Here is a 13,899-nt window from a genome sequence, read left to right on the forward strand (position 1 = left end):
AGTACCTGCCCCGCACAATTTATCATATTCTGAGGCGGACTCTATGGCCAATCAAGGGATATTCTTCCGAAGCCAAACTTGAAGGCACCATGAAGACTTTGGTATTCTATATTGTCAATGGCATCAGATTCAATACCCAAGATTTCTTCATCAGGCAACTTGCTGCATTGGGATTGATCTATTTGGCTTGAAATTTTATGCTCCATGAGTGATGCGCCTGATCAAACTCCACTCATCTGTTGACTATCAGTCCTCAGCGCGCAACCATCTTGTATTTCTGCCTAAGGTTGATCTGTCAGTTGAAGCCATCAACCCTGAGCCTGCCAAAGAACCCCTATATCTTCATAATGTTGATCGTCAAAGCTTCACCCAACCACTAGAAGGTATTCATGTTCCAAATGTTGTTACTCCTGCGTACCCTCTGGCTGGCAATATGCGTGAGCCACATTGTGCCAACACTGAAGCCACTGCCAGTACAATCGCTCAAAGGCCTCGGAAGCGTTCTCGCGTTCTCAGCGACCGAGAGCTTCTTGTGGCCTTACATCAGAAGTAGGACAAGCACCATGAATGGCTAGAGCGTCAGATGCAGAGTATCTTGGTGGACGTCAATCACATCAGAAACTTGGCCACCAAGAACTCGTTTGTAGCCCATGAAGCCTGTCTGCGGTCTTGGAAGAGTCTCACACTGCTATGCCCTGAAGAAGATCTTCGCGAAGATGGCTTCACAGAAGGCTTCAAATTTGACTCCAGACCTCCACACAATGCAAGCTGGCGCCGCACTCCATCTATAGAAGATTTCGAGTGTTCATCTTCGGCTGCAACTGTTGTTGCGAGAGTCGTCGATAAAGAAGACGACGCCACTTCACCGACCATGGCTGCACTGCATCTCGACGCTGCACTAGGCCCTTCTGCACCATCGAACTCAAGCATCGACCCTGCACCTTCATCTACTCCTGATGGGAACGGGTAGATACTCTATGTCTTCAAACCTTTTTGGTCCTTCCTGACAAAAGGGGGAGAAGCATATGAGTTGATAGTCTTCAAGCGGGTCCTTATGGGGGGTTGCTATATTTTGCCAAGTGTTTACAACTCTCGTCTTCTGATACATTTGGTTCTTCGGGTTGTAACACTTAAACTCGATGGTCGTCTGCTACTTCTTATGCTACCTAGTGATGCGATGATAAATTCCGCATGAAGCTATTCCGTAGACGTCCATTTTTTATTTTGCATGTCATTATCTTCGTTATATCTTTATATGCATGATGAATTATCTTCATAAGTTGAAGAGGATCTCCACAAAGTAAAACCTACCATGTGCATTTGCATTCAAAGGCAAACTACTTATATGCACATCTTCAGGGGGAGCCTTTTGCTACTTATGAAGACAATGGCTTTATCCCTAAACTTTCACATACTTTTATCCCCGTTGAAAACTTCAACCAGTTTGTCATCAATCACCAAAAAGGGGAGATTGTAAGTGCATCTAGTGCCACCCCTAGTTGGTTTTGGAGTATTGACGACAGACTTGGTTGAGGGACTAATGTGTTTGTGAGAATTGCAGGATAACACAGGTAGTAGTCCCTCATTGATTCGGTTTACCTACCAGAGATGACACCTAAAAATGTGTGAAGAGACAATGGTGGTTGTGAAGATATTCACAACGAAGATTATGACTCGAGAAGACATTCACATGAAGACTATGGAGTGCGAAGACATAGTTGTTTGGTAGTTTTCTTTTCTTCTTTGTTGAGTCATAGGAACCACCGCACTGTTAAGTGGGGTCCTAGTGAACAAAGTCAGAGTGACTGATGTGATGCTCAACCAAATCCTATGTCTTCAAGCGAAGACAATGAGAGCAAATCTTATCCAGAGTTGGATGAGTCGGCTTTACTTGTAGCCCAAGTCAAGCTGCCGCGTGTGTTTGAAATCTGACCGTTGGACACGTGTCAGTTCCTTAGTGACCCAGGGTCATTTTGGACAAATCAGGTCGGGTTGCCTCCTGGCTATAAATAGCCCACCCCCTACACCATAAATTGGTGGCTGCTCAGAGTTAGTGCACGGCTTTTGTCGTTTGAGAGCAACCCACCTCTGAAGCATTTGAGAGAGAGATCCTTGCGAGGACAAAGCCCAAAACACCCAGAGCCAAAGAGTGTTAGGCATCACTGAAGTCTTTCTGTCCGCGTGATCTGAAGACTTGTTACACTTGAGGACTGTGAATCCTCCAGCCGGTTAGGCGTCGCGTTCTGAGCATCCAAGAGTCATTGTGGATTGCCGGTGAACAAAGTCTGTGAAGGTTTGGAAGTCTACCTTGAAGACTTACCAGAGTGATGGGCGAGGACTAAGTGTCCTTAGCTCAAGGGGAATAAGGTGAAGACGCGGTCTTCTGAGTTAAATCTCAGCCTCCCTAACCAGACTTACAGTTGTCACAACAACTGGAACTGGTCCAACAAATCCCTATCCTCCCCAAGCAACTGGTTCTATCTCTTATCTCTCCTTACTTATAGTTTGTCTTCGTGAAGTCATTGCCTGCTTGCATTATCTGATTGACTTCACTGTGTGAAGACTGTTGTTGTTTGGCTCCATCCTATCTTCCACCCTGATCCATACTACCTAGCTGCTGATAGTCTTCGTGCTTTATCTTCATTACTTATTTGACTATGGCTTGTCTAGTGTAGTTTACCTTCCGCTGCATATCAATAGGTTCATTTCTATTGTTTGTCTTCAAAGCCCCCGTGTTTTGAAGACTTTCATAAAAATCACCTATTCACCCCCCTCTAGCCGATAACTAGCACTTTCAGTTATGAATTTTCAAAGAACTTTGCCCATTACTTTGAAATTTCATAACAAGTTCATATGAACTCTGAAAAATGCAAATAAGATACTAGAACGTTTAGAAAAATATCACCTATAATTTTTCTTTTTATTCATGAAAATTTATTGTTTATACCTTTTTATGCTTAATAATATTAATAACATTAATAACCTCGGGTAGTTTAAACATTACTTTTTTACTGAATTAAATTACATGCACATGAAGGTAATGTTTTCCTGAGCATTTGATATCTTATTTGCATTATTACGAGTTCATATGAATTTGTTCTGAATTTTTGAAGTATTGGTCAAAGGGCACTTGGATGACCACACACACAAATCTCAAGTAAAAAATGAGCAGAGTCGAAAAGTAAGGGCAAAACACGTGGGGTGGTTCTGACTAAGGGAAAAAAATGCATTTCTCCCTTTTTTTCTTCTGAGATGTTGCTGTGGAGCCTTGACTAACCAAAAATGTTTAGAAATGACTATAGCTTTTTGTTTTGATTAAAGGCACAATCACGATGATTCCTTCGAGGTCCAAAAGCCGGTACAAATAAACTTTGAACAAAATTTGAATTAATAGAAAGTGTATATATTTAAGATATTTTTATGTAGTTTTCAAGATTTTCTTATCCCAGCAATTAAATTTGAAACTTTTACGGACCTTAAAACATGTCATAATTTCACTCACAAATCCGATAAAATATGCGCACTAAACTTTGAATTGTTATTTTGTTTTCAGAGTCCTTTATTTGTGAATAAACATATTGTTCACTTATTGTGATTATAGTAGAGTAAATCAAAATTTAATTTACGAGACACACAAGACGTCAAGTTAGGGTTTAAGCCTGGTGGGCAAGGCTCGGCCATCACCTTTGTACCCACAAGCCAGTATTGGTTAACAAAAGTGAGTGTAACACATATCCTAAAATAAGGACTACTAACAAACTTTGAATTAGTAGAAGGTGCACATATTCAAAGACTTTCATGTATTTTTTTACTAACGAGGCTTGCAATCCCAAAAATGTGGATACCGGGACTGTGATTATCAATTGTGTTTGGTATGTAAATCTTTTATATGCAAATAAACAGGATTTCCCCTTATTCAGAGTATTTTCTAAAGCATTAAAATCACATTTAACTTGTATATTAAAAGCATATGACCTATAAAATTGAAAATGCAAAAAACAACAATATAAATTGATGGTGATTTTAAATTATCCTTTCATGTTTCTAGTTTCCACCTTTTAAGGTCATTGCATACCCGTTGGAGCACATTTATTAGCATTTCCCCCCGAAAAGGAGGGTTAACCCTCGACTCCACATCGATCGCTGCACACAACCATCTCTTATTTCTAAATGTGAAGTTCAACACAAAGTCATAAACAGGAAAATAAAAACCAAGTCCATCACAACCAAAACGCAAAACATGACACACTCATGCTCCACTTTTATTGGAGCACATCCATTAAGCATGCTACAAGTGTTAAATGGAAGTGGAATGAACAAATCTAATGTAAAAATACAAAATAAATATGCTTGCGAAATGCGACACACAACAAGTGTGGCCTAAATTATTTGAATTGATCTATTCAGACAACTCGGTTGAGTGAATTTTTCTTCGAGCATAAGGTTCACACAGTAAGGATTGTCGAGAAAGTATCAATGAATGGCCCTTGTCACATCTCCGGGCTGACATCTCATCCATGATACTACACCGCTTAGTTGGCTACGCTATCTCTCCTTCGTAAGTCCGTCCGAACCTGGTTCAAATCATTGTCCGACTCCCACAAGTATACATCAACCAATCACCTTGCCATTGTATGTACCCGTCATTACTATATCCGGCCTCGACGCTTGCTAGGCCATAGCATGTCGACCTAATGGTTGTTTTCTCTACAATAACATTTACGCCATAGTGGGGATGCACTTACTTGAAGTCATGTCTCCTCAACCTTTTCGCAACTTGGCAAATCGGCAGCCCTGGATAATCCAAAGTCACCATCTCCTTACATGGCTCATTACATCAAAGGAAGACCTCATAAAAGAATGGCTAAGAAGGCGTAAGAAGTTCCAGGCCCATAAGGAGAAAGGCAACAAGAGCGCAATCGAGAATCAAGCCTTGCACTTACCACTTAGGATCATCCTAATGGCAAGTGAAGCACTCACAAGAATGCCCACTACCATGATACCTCCTTTGAATACTGAAGGCTAGGGATTGCCGAAAACCACTTCCAAGATCTATGACAAACTTCTTGCTCATATAAATTCCCTCATTATGCTAAAACATCATACCTTAAGGCAATCCAAGTGGCCAGAGAGCAACAACAAGAAACTCAGACTTCCAGCTCCCACTTAGTTTTTTCATGCACCAACACCTAGCCGCCACAACAAATCACTCATAACAAATAACAGATGCCCAAAGAAGCAAAGGAAAAGCATGGGAAACAAAATGACTCCAAAGCCAATCACATTTCTCACATGCCTCTCTTTGCTCGCCCAGCAAGCATGAATGGTTCAGCTCCTACTTCTTTGACAAAGGGCAAGGTAACAACCCCCCCCCCCCAAAGTGCGAGAAAATGCCCTCAATATATTAATGAAAGATAATCCAACGAGACTATCACAAAAGGTTAGTGATCCCTTGTCGAGCAATAATTTCTCGAACTGTCAACCACTGTGAGAGCCCTCTACATGGTCAAACTCATAGGTCTTGAAGATGTTCTACGAGTTCTGACAAGAATAGTGGCCACTCTCAAAGCCAACGTCACCGGGACTAAGGTCGCAAGCATTCTTGTAACTCTCCCAATAGAAATCCAAGGAACAACGTCCTCGTTATATTTGTGGCATGAAGCTATGGAGTTGTACTTCGGAGAATCCGACCCACAACAATTCATCGAGATCTTATCCACGGTTGTTCAAGCTGGAGGGGGAGGAACAACTGAGATGTGCAATATTTTTCCTGCTAGCGCTATTTGGAATGACTCGGATTTGGTTTCACAATCAAAGCAAGAACTCCATCAAGACATGGGCACATTTCCCCATAAACTTCTAAGGAAATTTGATACAACCATTGACTTCATACGAGCTATAGATTGTCTAAAATACAAAGAGAGCCTCTTTGAAACTACTTCAACTGATTCTCGCAAGCAAGAAGACAAATTGCCAAGGCCCTGATCACCGGCTTAGCCCCATGTATCTTCCATGGGCTCTTAGTGGCGTTGGTGACCTTCTAATGTTGGCGGGCGTGCTATGGTATGTTCCGGCGTATACATGGTATGGACGGTTGCATATTGATGTCCACTTCGGGGCTATGAGCTCGTATGACTGTCGTGGCGTGATGATCTAGTTTGCAGCAATGCCTTCTTCATTGAAAATGGAGACGACGGGACAAGGTGACTTAAGTTTGGTGGTGCTCTTGAACACAGGGTCTCGAGCTCCGGAGTGAAAACTCTAGGTTTGTCATACACTTGTTGTACCCGACAATGATAGTGTCTCCATATCATCCCCTTATTGGAGGTAATGTACGTAGTTTGCTCGAACTTTCTTTTGGGGGTGAAATTCTAAGATATAGTCTCCATGGGTGGGTCTGGCAGTGACAACACATATGCGTCGTTTCTTTATTGGAGGCATCGTTATTAAAGCATTTTCCCCATAATCTGGTTGCTGTCATTGATGGTGGTTGATTTTGCTGCATGTTGTAGTTTACTTCGACGTGAGTTTCACAGGCCATTGATTTTTCCCTTCTATTTTCTTGGTGTGTGTCTTGATCTTGCCTAGGTGCATTATAGTCATGCTGACACTGGATGTGCTCATGATGCTTGTATTCTTTTGATATGATATTATAAATTAATAAAAACACTATTTATTGAAAAACCAGTTCGGCACACTCGTCGACACTTTGATGGGTTGCTCATGTGTGCACCACGTCACATATGTGTAGCACCACCTAGTGAGAAAGAAAATATACGCTGGGCCATTTCTACAAAGGTATGGCTAAGTCTTAGTCAACCGAGACTTAACCAAATCTAAATCAAGTGATATAACATGTAAGAAACAAAAAAAAATTAAAAACAATTTTTTTCACGGATCTTCACATAAGATCCGATGAATATAGCATCGACTGAGACTTAACTTTCAGTCGACTGAGATTTAGCAATCTCGTTTCTACAATTCTGAGCGAAAATATACACCACATATGCTACAGTTTCAGTGTTTCATCACCTTCAGAATGAAAAACAAAAAATACAGAAGCTGTAGAAAAGCAAACATGCATGAAAGTATCAAACACAAAAATTTCTCTTATTGTTCACGAAGTAGCGGCCGTAGTGGCTTTGCCATCAGTTGCAATTGCGGCGCCGTGAGATCGAAGGTGTTGCACAAATTCGTCGATGTACCGCTCCTGCCGTTCCGAATTAGCTACGACCTCCTGCATCTTCGCTGCACCTGCCACGAATCTCCTCCTTGCCTCCCCGTCAACCATGACGTCCCGGACCGCGCTCGCGATGCCATGACGGTCGAACGACCCATCGCTCTCGTCCCTCGCCACCTGCAACCCCGCCATCTTGGCCTCCATTTGGCGCGCATTCGGGCCTTGGTCGCCGAAGATGGGCAGCATGACGAGTGGGTGCCCAAACAGGAGCCCTTCGATCAGCGAGTTCTGGCCGCAGTGCGTCAGGAACCCGCCCACGGCGGGGTGCGCCAGGATGCTCATCTGAGGAACCCACCCCGTGGTCACCAGCCCCTGGCCGCGAGCGCGCTCTTGGAAACCCGGTGGAAGCATGTCGGCTCCGTCATCTAGGACGGCGGCGCCGCTGGGCTTCCGGAGAGCCCAGAGGAAGCGCGTCCCGGCGAGCTCCAGCCCGAGGGCGAGCTCGTGTACCTGCTCCAGGGGCAGCGGCACTTCGCTCCCCAGCGCCACGTACACCACCGAGCCGGGCGACTGCGCGTCCAGCCAGCGCACGGTGGCGTGCTCTGATGATTCATTGGTGCCGCCGGCACGACGGCCTCCGTCGGGTGACGGTGGGAGAAGGCCGAGAGGCACGACCGGCATGCCGAGGAGCGGTTGCACCAGCGGGAAGGACTCGGGCTCCCACTCCACGCAGCTCCGGATGACCCCGAGCGCGGACCTCTCTTTCGTCAACAGCCAGCGCTGGGAGAGGGACATACCCGATGCGCCTTGGTCGCCGTACATGGGAGCCATGTCCTCCTGCTCGTAACGAGGGCGGGTCTCGGCGCGCGCAATAGCGATCACAGCAGCGGTCGGGAGGAGCATCGCGCATGGCACCTGATTGATTGAGCATCGAGCTAGATTTGACATGTGCATGGGATGGAATTAATGGAACGAAGCGAGCAGCGCGCGCGGCAGGTGAGCCGAACCTTGTGCTGGACGGCGGCGGCGGCGACCCAGTGGTGGAAGCTGTCGGCGATGACCCAGTGAGGCCTCGTGCCCTCATCGGCGCACGCGGCGGCCATGAACTCGGCGAAGGGCGCGGCGAGGCCGTCGAAGGCTTTGAAGTGGAGCTCCCGCTGGTCGACGGGGACGTCGTTGGTGGACTCGGCGCCGTCGGGGAGGCCGTCGACGCGCGGCAGCGGGAGCGCGACGAGGTCGACGCGCGGCGCCGCGGCCGGGCGCAGCGGCGGGAGGCGGGCGAGGTTGCGCGGCGTGGAGACGTATGACACGCGGTGGCCTCGCGACGCCAGCCGCTCGGCGAGCTCCAGGTACGGGAGCATGTGGCCGAACGCGAGCCAGGGGACGATCACGACGCGCAGCGGCGAGGAGGAGGACCCGGCGCTGTCCATGGCGGGGATCAGGAGCTAGCTCGGCCTGCCTGACGACGGGCCGTGTGTTCAAGTACACACCAAATCTCAAAGTTGGAGTACTTTGTTTCTTATTTTGTTCAGTGTCGAACGTTAAATAAGTTCCACGGCATCCACCATCCGACTATTATCGCCACTTGCAATCTGCAGCCTCACCAGTATGATAGTGGTGTGTCTAGAGTATGTCCAGTGGGCCCATGATGGTCCCACCATGAATATCGACAGAGTGGTAAACAGTACGTTGTACGAGAATGAAGGCAGCCTGACACCAACTGGTACTACGAGCGAAACTATTTGCAATTATGATCTATGTTGACGCTTGAACCGCTACTTTGATGCATGATGCTCGACGGAGTATCATGCATGATGCATCGGTAGATCTAGCAGGCCATGTATGTACGCACATCACATCTATGTACTATACATGATGGGCAAGTTGTCTAAAGAAAAAGATGATTGGCAACGCAACGCGTGGCGCGCTAAAAAAACGATTACAGCGTCGGAATCGTGAGTTTTTTGCGCACCGGAGCGCTGGCTCCAGCGGCCGCTGCAAAATATAGCGTGCGCGAGCCGCTCCAGCAGACACGCTATATTTGTTCTCTTTTCTACTACGACTCGATACACATTCGGCTCTAATAAAACGATAGATGAAAACGATAGATAGATAGATAGATACACATTCCGCTCCAAGAAAACGATACATAGATAGATAGATAGATAGAGTACATAGATACATAGCCTCCTCCAACGATAGATAAAACGATAGATAAAAAAAGCTACTCCTCGTCATCCTCCTTCGACTCGGACTCCGCCTCAATGATGTCCTCCTCCGACGTCTTAATGAAGGCGTCACGGTACCGATCGTCTTCGGAGTCCCAGGACGACGCTGCTCCTAGCTCGATGTTGAATTGAGCGGCCGCCTTCTGCGTACGCCGGTCCTCGCGATAGGCGGCTCGCTCCGCCCTCCTTTGCGCGAAGAACTGCTGCTCGTTGATGACGTCCTGCGGGAAGGGTTGGCGCCACAGTTTCATGGCTTCCTCGTCCATCTCGGGAGGCTGAGACGGCGCTCCCGCCTCCGGTTCTCGCGACAATCTTCGTCAGTGATAAGCCGCGGGGGAGGCGCCCGCTCCCGCGTCGGCACCTCCGGGAAGTTCATGTCCCTACGAGACCGCCGGAGGCGCCACGCCGTCGTGTCGTACGCGCGAGCGGCCTCGTGGGCGATGTCAAAGGTGCCGAGGCCGAGGCGCATGTCGCCGGACCGGATCTCGGCGGAGAGGGTGCCGCAAGGGCGCGTGCGGACACCGCAGTAGCCCGAAACTCCCCGGCGGCGCGGCGGCATGGTGGCGCGGCGGTGGTGCGTCGGCAGCGAGGCGAGAAAGCGGCAGAGGGAGCCGGGAGAGAGCGGCAGAGGGCGCGTGGCGAGGTGGAGAGTGGTGGGAGGGCGCGTAGGTGGGCGATTCATTTATAAAGCGCGTCGGAGGCCGCGCGCCCGGCCGCTTTTTCGCACGCGCCTGAGTTTCCCGCCACCGTTAGAGCGCGCGAACCCGCCCCGTGCGCGCTAAAACTGCCTTTTACCCAGCGTGCGTTTTTTGCAGCAACTGTCGGAGATGCTCTAATGCCAACTTGAACCGTTGATCCTAAACGGACGTTCAATTTGTCCAGATTTTGTCTGTTTGGGACATAAAAACGCACAGCGGATGCAGTCGGATAGGCGAACACGGCCTCTGCACCCAATGATGCTACCGCATTTGAAGCAGACACACCTGTTTTTGCAAATAAAGAATTTATCAAATAGATCAAGTATTAGTTGGAGTTGTACGAAGAACGCCATGGATAGATACCCGTGGCCAGAGGTGCCTCGCCGAGGGTGGCCGCGCACAGGAGGCAACTAGCGACACCACCGTGTTATGATGATCTCTCTCCCGTTCGAACCCAACGGGTCAAGCGGCCCCCTGATCGGGGGCGCCCAACCAAACCATGGTTGGTGGGCCCCTTTGACCCGTGCTATATAAACAGAGGTGGGGGCCGGGGCACGGGATACAAGATTCACCGCTGCCGCAAACCCCACCAACACTCCTTACCGATCTAGGGTTAGTGTGGTGCTCACGGGGAGGACACCACCGCCACCATCTCTCTGTCATCACCGGCCACTACTTCACCATGGCCGGCACCGGCTCGAGCTCTTCAACCCAAGGAGAAGGTAGGGCTACCGGATTGATCTAGCCTAACCGATCCAAAGTGACCTATCAAAGGTATCAGCCAGATTGGTTTAGGTTTTTAAGTAGGAAAATGAAACGGGAGTTCTAATCCCGCAAAAGAATCCCCTCTCCTAAAACCCTAATCGACAGGGCAATGAATGAATCCTCAACGGAAAAAGTAGCGCCACCGCAAGGCCGTGCCATTCCTCTCGATCCGGACGGGCATCGGCAAGTCGAGCCGTTCGGAAGAAGAACACACCCTGCAAAGGGCAAAGGGGCACCGCAGCCACACCGTTCGACGGCGGCGCGCTTCCGCTAAGGGAAACGCGTCACCGGCGAAGGGGAGGCAACGGTGCCACGGATTATCGCCGGACGCACATGGGAGCAGGGAAGGCCTCCGTCGCGCCTCACTCGCCTCTCTCTGCCATTGGATTCGGTGGATGGGGAGAATAGGAGGGGGAAGGAGAAAGAAAAGCGGGCCGCGGCGCGGCGCAGTGGTCGTTGACGCCGTCGCCGGCGCAGCGCGATGCCCCGCCATGCGGGACAGAGCAAACGACGGAGATAGGAGAACATAAAGGAGGAAAGGAAAGGGCGGCGCGGCTCGGCGCTGTGGCCATCGACGCCGTCGCCGGCGACCGGCCCAGCGCGGTGGCCGAGCGGCCGACGAGAACGGCGCGCATAGAGGAGGAGGAGGGAACGAAGGCGAGCGGCGCGCGAGGGGAAGAATGATTTAGGGCTTCCCCTCCGCCTCGCTGACGAGCTGTTTTGACCGAGCGAAATCGACGCTCGGCCGTCTGATTGCATCGGATGACCCAGAAAGAATCCCTAGCGCCCGGCTGGGCCTTTGGGCCGAAAGGGGGAGCCGACTGGTGATACGTCTCCAACGTATCTATAATTTTTGATTGTTCCATGCTATTATATATTCTGTTTTCGATGATTAATGGGCTTTATTATACACTTTTATATTATTTTTGGGAATAACCTATTAACCGGAGGCCCAGCCGAAATTGCTGTTTTTTTTCCTATTTCAGTGTTTCGCAGAAAAAGAATATCAAACGGAGTCCAAACGGAATGAAACCTTCGGGAACGTGATTTTCGGAACAAACGTGATCCAGAGGGCTTGGAGTGGACGTCAAGCAATCAACGAGGAGGCCACGAGGCAGGGGGCGCGCCCTCCATCCTCGTGGGCCCCTCGTGGCTCCACCGACCTACTTCTTCCTCCTATATATACCTACGTACCCCCAAACCATCAGCAGAGGAGCCAAAACCTTATTTCCACCGCCGCAACCTTCTGTACCCGTGAGATCCCATCTTGGGGCCTTTTCCGGCGCTCCGCCGGAGGGGGCATTGATCACGGAGGGCTTCTACATCAACACCATAGCCTCTCCGATGATGTGTGAGTAGTTTACCTCAGACCTTCGGGTCCATAGTTATTAGCTAGATGGCTTCTTCTCTCTCTTTGGATCTCAATACAAAGTTCTCCTCGATTCTCTTGGAGATCTATTTGATGTAATCTTCTTTTGCGGTGTGTTTGTCGAGATCCGATGAATTGTGGGTTTATGATCAAGATTATCTATGAACAATATTTGAATCTTCTCTGAATTCTTTTATGTATGATTGGTTATCTTTGCAAGTCTCTTCGAATTATCAGTTTGGTTTGGCCTACTAGATTGATCTTTCTTGCAATGGGAGAAGTGCTTAGCTTTGGGTTCAATCTTGTGGTGCTGATCCCAGTGACAGTAGGGGAAACGACACGTATTGTATTGTTGCCATCGAGGATAAAAAGATGGGGTTTATATCATATTGCATGAGTTTATCCCTCTACATCATGTCATCTTGCTTAAAGTGTTACTCCGTTCTTATGAACTTAATACTCTAGATGCATGCTGGATAGCGGTCGATGTGTGGAGTAATAGTAGTAGATGCAGGCAGGAGTCGGTCTACTTGTCACGGATGTGATGCCTATATACATGATCATACCTAGATATTCTCATGACTATGCTCAATTCTATCAATTGCTCGACAGTAATTTGTTTACCCACCGTAATACTTATGCTATCTTGAGAGAAGCCACTAGTGAAACCTATGGCCCCCGGGTCTAATCTCTATCATATTAATCTACCGTTATTTCTATTACTGTTTATTTTGCTTTCTTTACTTCTAGTCTTTATCTTAAAAATACCAAAAATATTATCTTATCATCTCTATCAGATCTCACTTTTGCAAGTGGCCGTGAAGGGATTGACAACCCCTTTATCGCCTTGGTTGCAAGGTTCTTATCTGTTTGTGTAGGTACGAGGGACTTGTGCGTGGTCTCCTACTGGATTGATACCTTGGTTCTCAAAAACTGAGGGAAATACTTACGCTACTTTACTGCATCACCCTTTCCTTTTCAAGGGAAAACCAACGCAATGCTCAAGAGGTAGCAACTAGGCCCAGGCCGCCAGCCGCCGCGGGCGGGCTAGGCCAAGGCCGCAGCTTAGCCGCGCGCACTAGGCTGTGCTGCCGCTAATTTTTTTTGTTTTTTCAGAGTATAGAAAATTTTCTGAAAAGAAATGTTCATGAATTTTTATAAAGAAAATAATAAACAACAACAACAAAGCCTTTAGTCCCAAATAAATTGGGGTAGGCTAGAGGTGAAACCCATAAGATCTCGCAACCAACTCATGGCTCTGGCACATGTATAGCAAGCTTCCACGCACCCCTGTCCATAGGTAGCTCTTTGGTGATACTCCAATCCTTCAGGTCTCTCTTAACGGACTCCTGCCAAGTCAAATTCGGTCTACCCCGCCCTCTCTTGACATTCTCCGCACGCGTTAGCCGTCCGCTATGCACTGGAGCTTCTGGAGGCTTGCACTGAATATGCCCAAACCATCTCAGACGATGTTGGACAAGCTTCTCTTCAGTTGGTGCTACCCCAACGCTATCTCGTATGTCATCATTCCGGACTCAATCCTTCCTCGTGTGGCCACACATCCATCTCAACATAGGCATCTCCGCCACACCTAACTGTTGAACATGTTGCCTTTTAGTCGGCCAACACTCAGCGCCATACAACATTGCGGGTCGAACC

The 13,899-nt window shown here is 48.2% G+C and overlaps 2 protein-coding genes across 2 annotated transcripts; both read right to left on the reverse strand.

The window, feature by feature from the left end:
- Nucleotides 1-6,943: 6,943 nt before the first annotated feature.
- Nucleotides 6,944-8,709, reverse strand: LOC109747845 (UDP-glycosyltransferase 91C1-like). The gene is made up of 2 exons (XM_020306889.4): nt 8,188-8,709; nt 6,944-8,095 (listed from the first exon to the last, which is right to left on the reverse strand). Exons 1-2 carry the CDS (start codon nt 8,608-8,610, stop codon nt 7,118-7,120), a joined length of 1,401 nt encoding a protein of 466 aa, XP_020162478.3. The 5' UTR covers nt 8,611-8,709; the 3' UTR covers nt 6,944-7,117.
- A 946-nt stretch (nt 8,710-9,655) lies between these two features.
- On the reverse strand, nt 9,656-9,967 carry LOC141023114 (ethylene-responsive transcription factor ERF110-like). Its single transcript, XM_073499440.1, has one exon. The coding sequence runs from the start codon at nt 9,965-9,967 to the stop codon at nt 9,656-9,658; it is 312 nt and encodes a 103-aa protein (XP_073355541.1).
- Between the last annotated feature and the right edge of the window lie 3,932 nt (nt 9,968-13,899).

The sequence above is a fragment of the Aegilops tauschii genome, chromosome 5 (genome assembly GCF_002575655.3).
Source record: "Aegilops tauschii subsp. strangulata cultivar AL8/78 chromosome 5, Aet v6.0, whole genome shotgun sequence".
In the NCBI taxonomy this organism is placed as follows: domain Eukaryota; kingdom Viridiplantae; phylum Streptophyta; class Magnoliopsida; order Poales; family Poaceae; genus Aegilops; species Aegilops tauschii.

What these genes read in the sequence shown, in the direction of transcription:
- LOC109747845 (XM_020306889.4), bottom strand. Translation starts at nt 8,610, where the DNA reads ATGGACAGCGCCGGGTCCTCCTCCTCGCCGCTGCGCGTCGTGATCGTC. An exon ending in CCGCCGCCGTCCAGCACAAG is followed by an intron (nt 8,096 to 8,187) that starts GTTCGGCTCACC and finishes TCAATCAATCAG; the next exon opens with GTGCCATGCGCGATGCTCCT.
- LOC141023114 (XM_073499440.1), bottom strand. Translation starts at nt 9,967, where the DNA reads ATGCCGCCGCGCCGCCGGGGAGTTTCGGGCTACTGCGGTGTCCGCACG.